General features: G+C 44.0%; 1 protein-coding gene across 1 annotated transcript; it reads right to left on the reverse strand.

Moving 5' to 3' along the window:
* Positions 1 to 678: 678 nt before the first annotated feature.
* LOC112269248 (protein IDA-LIKE 2) lies at positions 679 to 1,380 on the reverse strand. The gene has a single exon (XM_024455501.1). The coding sequence runs from the start codon at positions 1,211 to 1,213 to the stop codon at positions 959 to 961; it is 255 nt and encodes an 84-aa protein (XP_024311269.1). The 5' UTR covers positions 1,214 to 1,380; the 3' UTR covers positions 679 to 958.
* Positions 1,381 to 16,235: the final 14,855 nt, after the last annotated feature.

The following is a 16,235-nucleotide window of genomic DNA, read 5'->3' on the forward strand; positions in this document are numbered from 1 at the left end:
CCAGTCAAACCGTGTTTGTTGGTTTTGACGTCCCTGGGCTATCCATGCATGATGATACATCGCTTCGCCGCCGGACACGTCAAAGGTCTGCAAATCGATGAGAAGAAGTCTTCCTCTCGAGGGGAAAAAGTTAGGGCAGCATGACCCGAAGCGTCATGTCACGACTCCACCCCCCCTCGTCCACACCTGCTTGTCTTTCCATCCATCCTTCACCAAATATCACAGGCGAAAGCGCCGGCCGAGACCATGCAACCACTCCCTCCACCTCTCTCATCTGCTGATCACAAGCTAGGTATGATAAACGCTCACCATTTCGCGATCGACGACATGACATCCTAACATAAATGTATCTAATTAGCGCCTCTTCACAAGAGCTGATTAACGATCGCCCGCACAGTGCACACACACGCTACTTGCAGCACAAATTACGTCGCGGGTGGTTAATCTTCTAAATTAGAGGAAAGTACTAGATGTATAAAAAGGAATGTTGGCTAAAATTAGACTAAAAAAGGGTAGTCAAAGAAGGTGCATCGATTGTTGGCCATGGCCAACATTTTGTCAACCCTGGCCCTGCATTTCGGCCCCAACTGGATCGACGCTGCAGCAAAGTCATCATTAGCAGCCGACCAGTTTCAGTAATCTTAGCCCGCGCGCTATCTAGCTAGAAAGACAGAGGAATGCATGTATCATCCTTTAGCTTTACCAAAGGGAAAAAGAGATTGCGTTTACAAAAGGAACGAAGAGCATCAACCAACTCTGCACCAAAAGTAAGAAACCAAGGAAACTCTCCAAGAATAGTTGTTGCACACACCAACCTACTCCTCCACAGTGATCAATGTCACTAACCACTTCTCCATACACCAAATTAATCTACAATCAAACTAACCATAAGTGTATCTATATATGATCTATGTCTATATTTCTACTCTGCACATACATCTAAATTTAGAAGGTATCTTCATGGCTTGTTCTCCAGCTGGCTCTCGAGGCCGACGGAGTTGTGCTGCCGCGACGGGCCGGACGGCGGCATCTGGCCCCTCGGCAAGAACCCGAGGAAATGGTTGGCTCCTCCTCGCTCAACCGGCCTCCCCCTGAAGGGCTGCATGCCTCTCGTGGCCTCGCAGCTCGGCAGGACGAGGAGGAGAAGCGCTAGCAGGGAGAGCAGAAGAACCGGCTTCCTGCTTCTCGTTCGCCAGCTGCAGAGGCGACCCATGAACAAGCAGCTAGCGATGAAGGGAAAGCGTTGTGGACTTGGTTGTGGATGAGGAATGAGTTGGTGATGATGAAGGGTTTTTGGTGGAGTACGAATGGCGAGGAGGAGGGACTAGGGAGGCGATGGTGGTATATATATGGGCTTGGGTTGGGGAGAATGTGCGTCTGACGTGTGGAGAGAGTAGTCTAAGTCATTACGTTTATATAGATCAGCTAGCTCGATCTCCGTAGTCTCTACGGACTTGTTCACGGCAATGGGGGGAAGAAAAAGTTGGAAGTTGTCATCCACATGCATGATGTCATTTTCTGGAGCTCTGTTAAGGCTAGTTTGCAATAAATGGTTGTGACGATTTTACCACCGTGATGGAAAAATTGTACTCCCTCTGTCCCATTATACGAGGCACGCACGCTTCCCAATATCATCAATTTAACTACCAAAATATAAGTTATATGATGTAAAGAATATATCATTAGAAAGTTCATTTGATTACGAATCTAATGATATAGTTTTTATAAAATATAATTTATATTTTGCTAGTTAAATTTGTAATCTTCGAATGCGTGCGTGCCTCATATATTGGGACGGAGGGAGTACTCCATACTATAATCGTCACCGTGGGTTGTACCATGGAAGTTGTGATGATTTGACCATAGTGTTAAGTTCTGTTAAGTCCTCAATTTAATTAGGTTTCTACAGTGCACAGGAAGATAATTGCTACTCCATACGTGTGAGCGCACCTATATATAGGCTTTTGTCTACAGATGGTTCGAGTTGGTGCAGGGGTTGGGAATAAATGTGCTCCTCTACCTCTAGGGCTCTAGCCATTGCCTAGAGGAGTATACATTTGTGAGATCGACTTGGATCAAGAACAGTACAACGGCGGTGATAGACATGGACGCTGGACGACTGGACGGTGTGGGGGGATGGCATGGTGGGGGCTGAGGATGTTGGAGCGCATTAATAAGCTGGAGAATGCACTCCCATCTGTGTACCGGGAAAAGGAAATGGAAGGGAGAGATAAGCAAACGAAAATGACAGGACAGGAGCAGGGAAGGTTCATCGCTAAAGAAGAAAAGGAGGGCTCTGTCTCCTCTCCTCTGGGTAGGTGAGTGAGCGTTCTGCTGCTGTATTTCCGCCCCCACATGGAATTCAATGGCCGACTTGAGGATTGCATCTGATGCATATGTTTGGAGTCTGGAGATGCATTTAACAAGAGCATGGCCAGTGGCTAATCTGCTCACAGAACAATACAGTGCTGGAGTTAAAGGAGATGTGGGGGCTACGAGGAATTGGAGTCAAATATACTGTGCAATACGAGCGTTAATTCCTTCGAATTTATATGGATTGATTATGTGCATGGAAGAAGAAGCATTTAAAGTGTAGCATGCTTCACGAGTGAACGTACCACGGCAGGATAGCTGTCTTGCGTACTTCTCGTAGACTCGTAGTTGCGTGGAGGAAAGGAATAGATTGACACAGTGTGCACGACGCGTGCGCCTTTTTCCGACCGAAAAGCAATTGCTGTGTGATCTTTTGCTGACGGAAAACAGCAGTCCAGAGTATTGGGGAGCTCTTTGCTTTGCAAACAATTATGTAATGATTTGCTTCGATGATAAGGCTCCGGACAAACGGCCTAAAGGAACAGCCATGGATCGATACATATATCCAACGAAAGAAGCGACAAGACATCCAAATATAAAGGCGACGTAATGCCGCCTAAAACAATCATATAAAGTAGATAATTGGTAACAACATAAACTAGGAGGCAAAACAAAAAGGCTACTCCTTGAATGGGGAGAGATGCAGTGGCTTATGCCTGCAATCCGGGCTTACGGTCTCCTCAACGGCCATGCACATCCAGTGAGAATGGCACACACTCCTTAATGTACATCCATCCACATGGGCTTTTGGGAGTACGTGTGTGGTGTAACATGCAAACATTCAAAACAAAAAAATAAATCTGTAGAGGGAGGTCTCCATTCCTATGCCCCGGTCGATACATGCAACAGTTTTTATTAAAGTGGTTTGTTTATTTTAAAAGTAACAACATAGCGATAGAAATCAAATATTACAACCCGTAGGTCAAATATCCCATTACTACTGATCGTTGTCCATTCGATAAATATTTTTATTTTTTAACTACAAATTACACAAAACACTAAAATCATGATAATTTTATAGGTGTGCCATTTGTATGTGATATTATATCATAATAAGAGTTTAGAACTTATGTCATGGTAGTGGTAGGTAGGTTGGAATATTTGATTTCAAATAAACTCAAAATGAAATTTGGATCATGAGCATGACTGGTCGTCAGGAAGCAAGCTTAATCGATCCTAATGCACCTAGAAAAGTAAAATTTACTAACGTCACTACACGCAGAAGTTCAGAAGCTCATGCTGTATTTTTTTATGCGGTTCCAGATAGTAGTTCATCATTAAAGATTAGAAGGCGAGCTGACTAGTCGTGATCAACGTACTTTTGCATCGGATTGATTGTTGTTTCATGTAATATTAGCAATGTCTCTGAAATTATACCAACCAACATGTTGATATCTACCTAAGACGTTTGACCATACATGATGTAGATCACACTGTACATAAAATTATATTTTTCGTGCTGATCGATCGGTCGTGGTGCTGGGTATGTCATGTACGTCTACTCCAAGTATATTAGTAGGTAGATATGTGACGATAATAAATTATAGCATGATAATAAATTTTAATTGACTTGACTATTCTATCGATACTCGGATCAAAGTTTAGATCGTGAGCTAATATTTCTTTCTTTTTTGCCTTAGCGGCAGTATTTGATTAGTGAGTATCTGGGCGGATAGCTTATCAGTGCTCGTGCATTATGTTAACTGGACGATACCCCGCACGTTGCGGCAGAACTTTTCGTATTTCAATCTTTTATAGCATGTATGAAGAAACACATGCATTGCATAAAAACAGACAAATAAGACACATCAGTTAAAGAATATAATAGAATATTGATATGAACATTTGAAATGTGGACTGAATATATCTTTATACCAACTTACAACGACATCTCACACTAACGTAGCATTCCTGACTTCACCTCACCAGTAAGGTTGGCTTATAGTTACCTGAAAAGAGACATTTATTTATCTGCCAAGAAAATTTTAAATTTACTTAGATCAGAGTATTAAGCATAGGAAGGACAAATATGGTCATATGATAGGAGGGACAAAGCACACCTGAAACATGATATATGTATGGTCCGAACATTCGAAGACAGGATAATACTCTGGTATTTATCTTTTAAAATTACAAAGAAAGTAGTGGGACACACCAAATAGAACAAAAAAAGGATATCTATATGGTATAAAATGTACCTTGCCTACAAAAATTCTCAACAGATGAGTATCTCTTCTTTATTCTGAAGAAAGCAATGGTTAGAAATTAAAATCAACAAACTACATAATCGTGTCTTTATTGTACATTGATCAGATGATCGATGCAGCTAGCTAGTCTTTGATTTTCATGAGAATATGCAATTAGCAATTTAGGCTTAGAAGACTGAACTAAACTACTGTTTGTTACGTACCTCAGTCCTGCTTGGTACTCTAGCTTGAAAGAAACAGATGCACGCCTTAATACTGAATTGGAGTAAAAATAGACTTAGGGCCAAACCTGGAAACAATAGGAGAGTAGCCTCTTCGTATTGTATTTACATGAAGGGAACTTGCGCCAATACATGCAGCATCTGATCTCATGACGTTGTTTGATTTCATCTAAGAAACTCTTAGCTTCACAAATAAAAAGAACCAATAGAGGAGATCATGGATGAATCATAAATCTAGGGGTCAATCTCAATCTTAATAAATAAAAATTACAACCAAATGATCAGGAAATCAACCTTATACCTCACAAATCTCCTCTAAATATATTAGTTCCAACCACTCCATCGAGATTCCATGGGCACGGAAAGATCTCCCAGAGTGGCCGTTCGGCGGCGCGTGAGGAAGGCAAGGGACAGGCCGGAGCAGTCGGCCGCCGCCATGGCCGAGCCGTCGACCCCCTCTTTTCTCCCCCTTTTCATGGTTAGTTGTTGCCGGATGCGGTGGAGAAGAAAATGGAAGGAGGACTAGTTGGAAACTTGGAATGGATTCAATTCCTTTCTCCCCACCGTATTCTTGGGGGTAGTTTCGGCACAAAAGTTACACGTCCTGTAAATACAAACAGAGGGATGGAGTATGTACTGTCAACGTAAATATGTCATGGGATATGTCATCATATATACTTCCTCGGTCTCTCAAATTAGGACGTGCATTGTTTCCTTTGACCAAACTGTTGATCATGAATTAGTTTATTATTTTTCTTTTCTGAAGTAAAATCGATATCATAGCATTCATATTCAAAATCAATTAGATATGATTATGATTTGTACTCCACAAAAAGTCTACACGTTGATGGAATAATACTTAGTTAAAGATTTGGTCAAAGAAAACAATACACAGCCTAATTTAAGAAATGGAGAGAGTCTATTAGTTGATCCCCTGAATCCAGTATAAGCAACGGAGCTACCCCTGAATCCAGTATAAGCAACGGAGCTAACAAATCACTTCGCCAAATCCTCAATGAGTTAAGTGTGAGTGACTAACGTAGCAAAACTTTGGTAATTGCATGCATTTGCGATGCGACAACTGAGATGGCGACATGTACACGTCATTTTCGTGCATGCGTGGCAATCAATTCGGGGATGGATATGAACTTTGAGCATCGGCAGCTATGGTTTGGACCTTGGACATGGTTTGGTCTGTAGGCCAGTAGGGAGGCAGTGTAGCTACGTCGCGCGCCCCTTTCGTTTCATGACGTCCAAACAAGCAAACACCGACGAGCTTGAATATTTCGACGCAATCACTTACGCAGGCCGGCCGGTACTACAGTTCCGTGGATTCGAATCATTCGATGGACAGTTTGAGTTGACGGGCACGATTGCACCAGGGTTCTTACTTCTTAATTTGTCCCGAGAAAGAAATGCGCAACAGACCAAGGAGTAGCAGCCATTGATGACAACGAGAGAAAGAGCGACGAGTAGGCAGTAACCCAACAGTGCAGTGCTACGTGCAGATTGTGCAGAGCAGTGTACAGAGTTTGTCAAGTCCATCTTCTTTGCTCTTTATTTCCTTCCTTTTTCAGCATGCCAACACTACATCTGAAAATCAACCCAATTGATTTCTTTTAGGGGTCAGTACTGACAGTTTTTTTTAGAGCAACGTCAGTACTGACAGTTAAGCACACCACCAATCCTGCTGCTGAGACGAAGCCTGTTTGGATTGCGGAATGCTGAAATCTTCTATCAGTCCAGTCGACTTGGTTTGGGCTGGGCCTTGCATATTTACCAACAGCTGTATTAACACGTCACAGATATGGTCCTGATTGCTTCGGTCCACGAATGGAAACTCAAACCCAGTTTCTGGATAAGCAGTAGCCCCTAAAACAGGGTCCCTAAATCCTGTTTAGGGCCTTCCTCCTAAAATTTTAACCCCCTATTTCATCTTGCACTTCAGCATCAGTCCCTAGGCCTATTTATTTTCTCTTATACACTGACACATGGGACCCACTTGTCAGTGGGTCAATTCATCCTTTCATCTTCTTTCCCAGCAACAGAGGAGAGCATGGGGGCAAGCCAAGCCGAGGCCATGGTGGGCTGGTGGCGGCGGCCGAGCGCACTGGCAGGCTAGGCAGCGGTCGAGTGCGGTGGTCGACAGGGGTGCTCGTACCGGCGCAGGGGAGCGAGAGGGTGGCGGCGGAGAGCAGGCACGACAGTGGTGCTCGTACCGGCATTGGGGAGCGACGCGCGCACGCGGCGGAGAGCGAGGGCCGCGTCCTTGCGGCGGTCGGGGGCGGCAGCACGGAGGCGGGGGAGACGGCCGGGGATGACGGACTCGCACGGTGGTAGGGGAGGTGGCGTCGCGGGAGGTCGACGGCGGCAGGCGGAGGCATCATGGGAGGTCAGCGGCGGCGGGCGGAGGCGGCACAGGATGGTCGTAGCCTCCACAAGAGGGCAGAAGGTGACGTGGCGTGGGAAGGAGGAATAGGGACTCCCTTCCGGGTCCCTGGGAATAGGGGCTTGAGGGGTGTATTTAGGTGCCTCCCTACTTTAGGGACTCAAATAGGGTCCCTGCTGAAGAGCTTTTTTTGGCTCCAGCCTCTAAAAACGGGATAGGGACCCTGTTTAGGGTCACTGCCGAAGATGCTCTAATCATCTTTGGCTATGCGATTCTCTAAGAAAAAGAATTTTGCGGCCGTGCTACTTTTTTTTTTCTGGTAGTCACCATCTACCGGTTCTAAAAACATGTACTCTAAAAATAATCTTTCTAGTAGACTAATACTACTGGTTCTAAAAGTTAATTTAATGGTATATGCGTATCTAGACAAAACTGAGACATTTAATATGGGACATAGGGAGTAAATAAGCAAAATCCTGATATAATATCCCATTTGATGAGGAAAGATGGAGACATTGTATCTTAATCTTAATCCAGACACCGTTCTTGCCTTAAAACTTAAAAACACATGAATTTTTTATCACAACAAATCAAACAAGAGCATATTTAAATAAAACATTAAAATACAAGTTATTAGAGAATTTGTCTTTAACCATATACTTAATATAAATGATACGGCCTAAGATATGATGCATTAGGAGGGTCTTGGACCTTCAAGTAACAAAACATGAATACCAGGAACTAATATTTCTTAATGTTTTTTTTCTAAAAAAATATATATGCCCTCTAAAAAAATCTTAAACAAGAAGACCATTTTGGACTACGGAAATACGGAGATGCACATGTTTAGTGTTACAGAACGTACACCTACCTAATTGCGCTTGTCTATACCCAAAATTGCACAAAACAAAACATGTAAAATCTTAGACTCCCTTTCTGTAACTAATTTTTTTTTTGCAAAGAAGTAATCATGTGCAATTTTAGACTTTAAATGTGCAACTCATGTTTGTAAGTCCTAACTCAGGCCCATTTATAAGCCCATCAAGACTTGAGAGACAGTCGAGCTGCGTTTTCACCACGGGAAAACAAACTTCAGAGTGCTGTATGCTCAATGAAATGTCTAAATTACACTCCGGCCGAGTTGGGCTTTCTCAAAAATACTACAGGCGCCGTGGGCAAAACTACGATGTTCTCTGGAAAAATGGAAGTTCGGACTACCCCAATCAGCAGGGGACAGTTCGCTGGTGTCACATCAGTCAGTGAACACGCTGATTTAGGCCAACCATCGCCGTAGCTCCACTAAATTACGTCCATTGAAGTCTCTGCGCTCGTTTTATGGCCGGACACACGCACTGATTTAGGTTCCTTCAGTCCACACAGCACTGCACACGGGTCACCGATTAGGCGCGGGCGCATCGAGCGCTTTCGTGCGCATGACTCCACTCCTTCCCCATTAGGTCGCGTATACACGTCTAGGACTCGGCTAATTAATCGCCCGTTTTCCACTTACTACTGTACCACGACGTCGTTGGGTCTGGACTGCCGCAGCGGTTGTGAACCAATGCGACTGCTGATTAGTGACCGTTGGTGCTGATCTTTTTATAGTTTGCTGTTTTTTGTATGGATGCGGAAGCAACTTGCTTGGCCTTGGTCAATGATTGCATCCACCGAAGTAATGTGAGTATTTATGGTGCCAGATCATGCAGAGCACCCGGCTCAATCTAAAAGTCCCTTGATCTCTGAGATTTTGGTAATTTTCAATGGTCCAAAACTTTTGAAAAATATTTCACCAAAGTTAAATATCTTCAAATTGCTATCTTAGCACAAACTATAAGGAGGTGGAAAGTTTTTAACGAGGAGGGGACAGACCGCTCTCACCGATTGACATTTTATTAGAGTAAAGATACTGAACAACAGCTCAATATGCTCCATTAATTCTAACTTCTAGGTATATAGGGCCCCACTAATTCCTTGTGAATGTAAGATCTCGTTAGTTAATGGACGTAATTGAACGATTTTGTTAGTTATCAACGTATAGATGGTCAAACCATGTATTTACTAAATTCCACAACAAATAAAAAAGAAATATGTATTTTTGGTCCCTCAGTTGCCAGCAAGTATACATATGATCCCTCAACTCAAAACTGTATACATTTGGTCCGGTTGTGAAAGACAAAAATATTCGGTTTTGACAATCGAGGGACCAGATGTATACGGTTTCGAGTTAAGGGATCATTTTAGACTGTGCTATCAATTAAGGGATCAAAATATATTTTTCTCAATAAAATTGTGAAAGAGAAATAATGGCCTTCACCACGTACCACGAATCAAAATTTGTAAGGTCCCCAAGCGTTTTTGTATACAAGGAGACTAAATGTGTACTCTAGCAAAATACTAATCACATACTCGCTCCGTCCAACAAAGGATGTCTTAATTTTGACTAAATTTGAATGCATTTATACACTAAATCATGTCTAAATACATCCAACTTTAACAAACTTGAGACATCTTCTGTTGGACGGAGGAAAGTACATGCTTTTACAAACTAAAGGCACTGTTTTTTGCGAGAAAAAACAAAGGCACTTTGGTTGCGATGGGGATCGGTTGGGTGATCTTTTGGACCTTCTGGTCAAAGTGCGCATCCGAACATATCAGTATGACCTATTGCTGGCCTGTTTGCTTGGGAGACAAAAATGGTTGGAGAAAAGTGTTGGGTGCACCCCCCCTCAACTAAAAGTGCACTAGCGCTAGTATGTATTTATTTTTCTTTTTGTAAATACGGTATACACTAGTCGAATAGCTCAACGTGAGCACAAATGCACAATGGTGCATTGATGCTTAAATTAGATAGCAATAATGTATGGGGAGACCTGTTTTTGTGGCACCACTAAGGAGACGAGGGGGACATCTTTTGCATGATGAAAGGATGCATCATTCCGTTAAAACGCAATGATGATTATTTGGATGTTTTGTGCTCTGCCGTATAACCAAAATCGTTTTCCCTCTTAGCAGTGGGGCTGGTCACAAAGTGATCCTGAACCGAGCTCTATGATACGTCGGAAACTATCATTTCCATCCCTGCAATTGCTTCTGAATTAATGGCACGAGGAATGAACTGAAGTACAAATTTCGTGAATCTTGACTATTGAGGCTATAACCGGATCAGCTTCCTGTGGAAATTGCATAGGTATCGGTCACGATCTAGCAACCTTCGCTTGGCTTTCACACTCTATGGATACTGATAACTGGAAAACGCAAAAAAGGAGAAGGAACTCCATGTCCAAGCGGGCACTACAAAGAGCAGCCATGTACTTGCTGTTCTATGGCCTCGGCATCACTCGAGAATATGTTCCTCCTTGCAAAAAGAAGAAGGAAAAATAGAGAAAAAGGAAGAATATGTTCGTATGATTATTGTAAACCTAGGTCACTGGACTTTGACTAGCAAGAACAATGTAAAGTATGGACGAAACTGCTCCTCCAGTTCATTTGGAGACCTTATTGAGATCCCAATTAAGGAGCAGGTTCGATGAGACACGGACTTGATACGATTTTTGACTACGGGTCTTGCGATGTCGCCGACTTGCCGTTCACCTTTTTTCTGTTTTCGGTGCAGCTTCACATGACCAACAAATCGCCGTGTATTACACGAGCAGTGCCACTAGATTAGTACTGTATTAACCTACTCACGATGTCGTCGTGAACTAGGATCGCTGCACATCCCAGAATTAAACTACAAAAATAAAGTGCTGAATCGGTCGGGCTAGAGTAGAGCCATTCCTTTCCCCGTCGTGTTTTTGTTCCTTCAGCTCCTTGTGTATTACGCCATGCTCAGTGCATTGTTTCTGTTCCTTCCGATTCATATTAATCGTCAAAATATACATGTATTTAGACGTTTTTTGTCGAAATATTACATGTATCTAGACGTTTTTTAGGCATAGATACATCCATATTTGGGCAAATTTGAGACAATTAATATGGATCGGAGGGGGTACCATTTTCTTCTGGCGATCTTTGTTGATATTTCCTTCTTTTCAAAAAGCAAATGCATATTTGATTTTCTTAAGACAAGGATTTACTAAGGAATTACTTTGCTAATTTGTGTTTTTAAGACATGAAATTTATATCAATTAATTCGTTTTCAAAAGTTTTTACTGATAATTGTGATTTTCTGTCGTATAAATTACATATTGACAAAGTTATTATTGGTCAAGATCTTGTCTTAACGAAACCAAATATGTTAACATTCGTGAAAATGAGTGAATACTACTGACTTAATACACAATAATTACATCATCAACGACGAAGCTCATAAGAGAACTGGTGAGCTGACTTATTCTGGAAACTCGTTTCTACTGACTTAATACACAAAATCTTTTATAAAAAAGTGTATTCTCATTTTTAATCCCTCTAGAAAACTTTGTGACACTTTATATTTATCGTGTTGAGCATAAATTCCTCAATATTATCACATTTAAAATATTGTCCAACCTTTACTCCAGTTAAGGTTTTGGCCTATGCTAACAGGATGGTCCAACCCTTCAGATTGACGGGCCGCTTACTCGGCTACCAGGTCAGAGTCATTTTGCTGTGTGCATTCGAGTGCTCCGGAAGGGACTCGCGGCGCGCCCAACATTGTTAAGTCGCACCCTTCCCAGTCGGGTTGCAGTGAGCACTCTCTCCTCTCCTCGCACGGGAGAGTTTTGGTGAATGCCAGCAATTGCCAGAGAACAACTCCATCCTTGGGTAAGAAAAGTGTCATCGGTCCATCGTAAACATTTATCTACCGGCTCCGCTGCTAGCGGTGGCATGCCATCAGCCTGCAACCACCCATGTGCTGACACGTGTCATTTTATATCATATGCCATCAAATACATGGTATACCATTGACTTGTACCATATACTAAAACCATATGCCATTGACTGATACCATATACCATTGACTCATACTCTTTCCGTCTCATATTAAGTGACTTTCTATTACATGTATCTAGACGCTTTTAAAGCATAGATACTTTCATGTTGGGGCAAATTTGAGTCACTCAATATGAAACTGAGGGAGTATCATATACCAATATCATATATCATTGACTCATATCATATACCATTGGCGAGAAAATTAACCACCACAATTGGGGCACATGTCTAGAAAAACCACCTCTTTAATTTTTTTTCAAATTACCACCACTTTTGTGCATAAACGTACTCCCGCGCACTGATTAGCCACTTAATACCGTTTTGATGCAAAGTCTGACAAGAGAGCCCACATGCCAGTGCCACCGTGGCGCCACGTTGGACAACCCGTCCGAGCTGTCCGAACCCGACCACACCCGAGCCTAAAATGGCCCTGTCCCCACGCTGTCCCATCTCTAACCGACAGCCACTGCTCCGACGGGGCCCGCCACCCATCCTCCTCCATGCCGAGCTGCCCTGTCTCCTGCTCCTCCGGCGAGCTCGAGCCGCCGCATCCACCGCTCAAGATCCGTGCCCATCTCCTGTACCGCGCACGCTCGTAGCATCTGCCGCTCACTCGTCTTCTCCGTCTCCGGCAAAGACGCCGCCGCTCCTTATCTCCGTCCCCACAGCCTTCCGTGCCTCTCCGCCGTGCACAAGAGCTGCGCATCATCGGCCCGAGTGCGAAGCCGCGCTCTCCCGAGCCCGCGCCCCGGCAGCTCCCGCTCACTCTTGTCACGCAGGTGCTCGTCGCCACAGTGGAATCTCCCCGAGCCGTCACTTGTTGTTGCTGCTTCTGCAGATGGTCACTGGCGGCGAGAAGCAGAGCTGCGTCAAGTGGCGCATGGAGTAGCAGGTCTCCTCCTCGTCCCGCTCGTCGTCGATGGTGGTGTGGAAGCCCGTCTCGAGCGTCGTGCTCGCCAGGATGAGAAGGGGAGGGGTTGGGATCGGGGGAGGTTGGTGACGGCGCGAGGCCCGTGGAGGCGGAGCGCGGCGGATTCGTAGGCGGAGGCGGCCTCCTCGCCGGTGCCACAAGCGCCGCCGCTGGCCCCTGGTCCACTCCCTCGACCCCCACTGCCGCACGCCGCGGAGCACCACCAGCCTGAAGGTTCGTCTTCCTCTTTCTTCTCCCCGCCTCATCTCTGCCCTGCTCGCCCATCGGGAGATCTCCCGCACGCACCGCCACAGGCCGCAACTGTTGCTCGTAGTGGTCGCCGCCGTCCAGGAAGGGCACATACACCACACGCGGCCGTCGCCGTCTCTGTGTACCTCTGCGCAGCGCGTCCACCTCCTTGAGCAGGTCGAACTCGAGCTCGACGGCGCGGGTCTACGCGGAAGGCTTAGGGGCGCGGGTCTTGAGCGGGGGTGATAGTGGCTTGAGCTCGGCGAGCTCGCCGAAGTAGGAGCAGGAGGCGGCTCGGTTGAGGAGAAAACGAGGGAGAGAAGAAGGAAAGCAGGGGAGAAGGAGAAAGGGACGAGCGTTGTCCAACGTGGCGCCACGGTGGACCTGACATGTATGTCCCCTTGTCAGTTTTTCCGTCAAAATAAGATCAACATCGAAATCAGTGCGCGGGAGTACAAGGGACCAAGAAAGTGGTGGTAATTTGAATTTTTTTTAAATGTGGTTTTCCTAGACATGTGTCCCAGTTGTGGTGGTTTTAAGTAATTTTCTCTACCATTGACTCATACCATATATCATTACCTGACTCAATGCCACGTGGCAGACATGCAGAACACTGGCACATGGCGGAGCCGTTAAAGTCGCTGCTTTGATCAGTCCATGTACTCTCATGCTTGCTGCTTTTTTTTTGCTAGCAGTTTACATTAGTTTGCCATATTTGGTGATTGCATACAATTGTTTGTCGATTTTAGGGTAATAGCAATCATGGAGTAGTATGCTACGTTGATTATCGTTGGGATGATAGGGTTTGCTATTTCAAAGCGCTAGAAGTACGAGCAAACTTGGGAGAGAGGATGGCTGGTATGAGCCTATAAGAGCATCACCAGCAGACTACCTAAATGTGAGCCTCTAAATCTTCATATGGGGACTTCCTAGTATAGATTCCCTCCCCAAATTTGTCATCTCCACATCAGACTACCTAAATCTCACCCCCTATAATTCATTCATCCATATTTTATTCATATGCTTCAACCGTTTTTGTAAAAAATCTATATTTCAAACTACTTGACTTGAAATTATATATTTGAAATGCTTATAATTTAAATTGAATAGTTTTATTCTTATATTCATTTAAGTACATAAACTATAATATTATAATTTAATTATCAAACGGCTATATTCTCAACGGCTATATTTTCAACGGATATATTTCTTGGTCTACATATATGTGGAGCTCTGAAGCCATTGTCCATTCACTCTCCACCACATCTCTTAGTCCATTCACTCTCTACCACATCTCTCAGCCTCCTCTCACAAAAATGAGTTGTAGCTTACTTTGGCAATACATGAGTTCGTCGTCGTCGTCGTCGTCGTCGTCGGAGGAGGAGGAGGAGGAGGAGCATGAAGATGACGGCCATGAACTAATGGTTGCCACGGCGGCAATAGTTCTCGACGCGAACACGCGGTTCAATGCTCGACGCCGTCGCGGTTCAGTGCCGGGTTGTCAGGTAATTAACCGTGATACGGCAGGTGGGCATGCTAGATTATTCGAAGACTACTTCGCGCAGCATCCTGTCTATGGCGCCTCGTATTTCCGCCGAAGGTAAGCAATGCGTACATATGGTTTTTACTTGCATTTATATTGTTCCTCTAGTGTTCAACTAATTACCTTTGTTTTCACAGGTTTTGAATGTCTCGGCCGTTGTTTTTCCGCATAGTGAAAGCTGTGCGGGAAGACGATAGCTATTTTGTGCCGAAAAGAAATGCTGATGGAAAATTTGGGTTATCATCTCTTCAGAAGGCTACCGCAATGTTCCGAATGTTGACTTATGGTGTAGCATCGGATGCTACAGATGAGTACGTTCGGATTGGAGGAAGTACTCCTTTGAAAAGTATGAAAACATTTGTTAGAGCTATTGTTGAAGTTTCGGAGATGAGTATCTTAGATCTCCAAATGAAGCCGATACCGCTAGATTGCTTGCAATTGGAGAGAGCAGAGAGTTCCATGGAATGCTAGGGAGCATCGACTGCATGCATTGGTGGTGGAAAAATTGCCCTTCATCATGGCAAGGTATGTAGTGCATGAGCCCACAATCATTCTAGAAGCTGTTGCTTCACAAGATCTTTGGATTTGGCATGCCTTCTTTGGTTTACCTGGCTCTCTTAATGACATCAATGTTCTTCACCGTTCCCCGATCTTTGCAAGGCTAGCAGAAGTGCAAGCTCCACAAGTTAATTTTACAGTAAATGATAACAATTATACAATGGGGTACTACCTTGCCGATGGCATATACCCGCAGTGGGCAACATTGGTGAAGACAATACCCTCTCCACTAGGGCAGAAGAATAAACATTTTGCAAAATGTCAAGAAGCACATAGGAAGGATGTGGAACGAGCATTTGGAGTGCTTCAAGCTCGTTTTGCAATTGTTCATGGACCAGCAAGACTGTGGGATCAAGAAGTACTCCATGATATCATCATAGCTTGTGTTATCATGCATAACATGATAGTTGAAGACGGGTGAGATGAAGGTCCGCAAGACTACAATTACGACAACATGGGAGAAAAGGTTATCCCTCTCATGCACAAACAGCTGAATTCTCGAACTTAATTCAAAATCATCTTGACATCCGCAACGCACAAGTCTACTCTCAACTAAAGGATGACCTGGTTGAGCACCTATGGCAAATTTATGGGGCAATGTAGTGTGCAATGTCGTATGTAGTTAGAGTTAGGATCTAAGTCGGAAAGGTTTTGTCCCGAAGAAGGTTACCTTGCCGACTTGATCTATTTAGCATGTACTATTTTTACATTATGGAGAGGTGTAATATATATTATGTATGGTACTGTATGCAACTACTTTAACGAATTATGCCATACTCAAATATTTAATACAACAACATAGTCCATACTCAAATATTTAATACAACAACACAGTCCATACTCAAATAATGCATAGAATAGCATAGTCCAT

The sequence above is a fragment of the Brachypodium distachyon genome, chromosome 5 (assembly GCF_000005505.3).
Source record: "Brachypodium distachyon strain Bd21 chromosome 5, Brachypodium_distachyon_v3.0, whole genome shotgun sequence".
Taxonomy (NCBI): domain Eukaryota; kingdom Viridiplantae; phylum Streptophyta; class Magnoliopsida; order Poales; family Poaceae; genus Brachypodium; species Brachypodium distachyon.

Excerpts from the sequence above, each read along its gene's own strand:
- LOC112269248 (XM_024455501.1), bottom strand. The coding sequence starts at position 1,213 with ATGGGTCGCCTCTGCAGCTGGCGAACGAGAAGCAGGAAGCCGGTTCTT.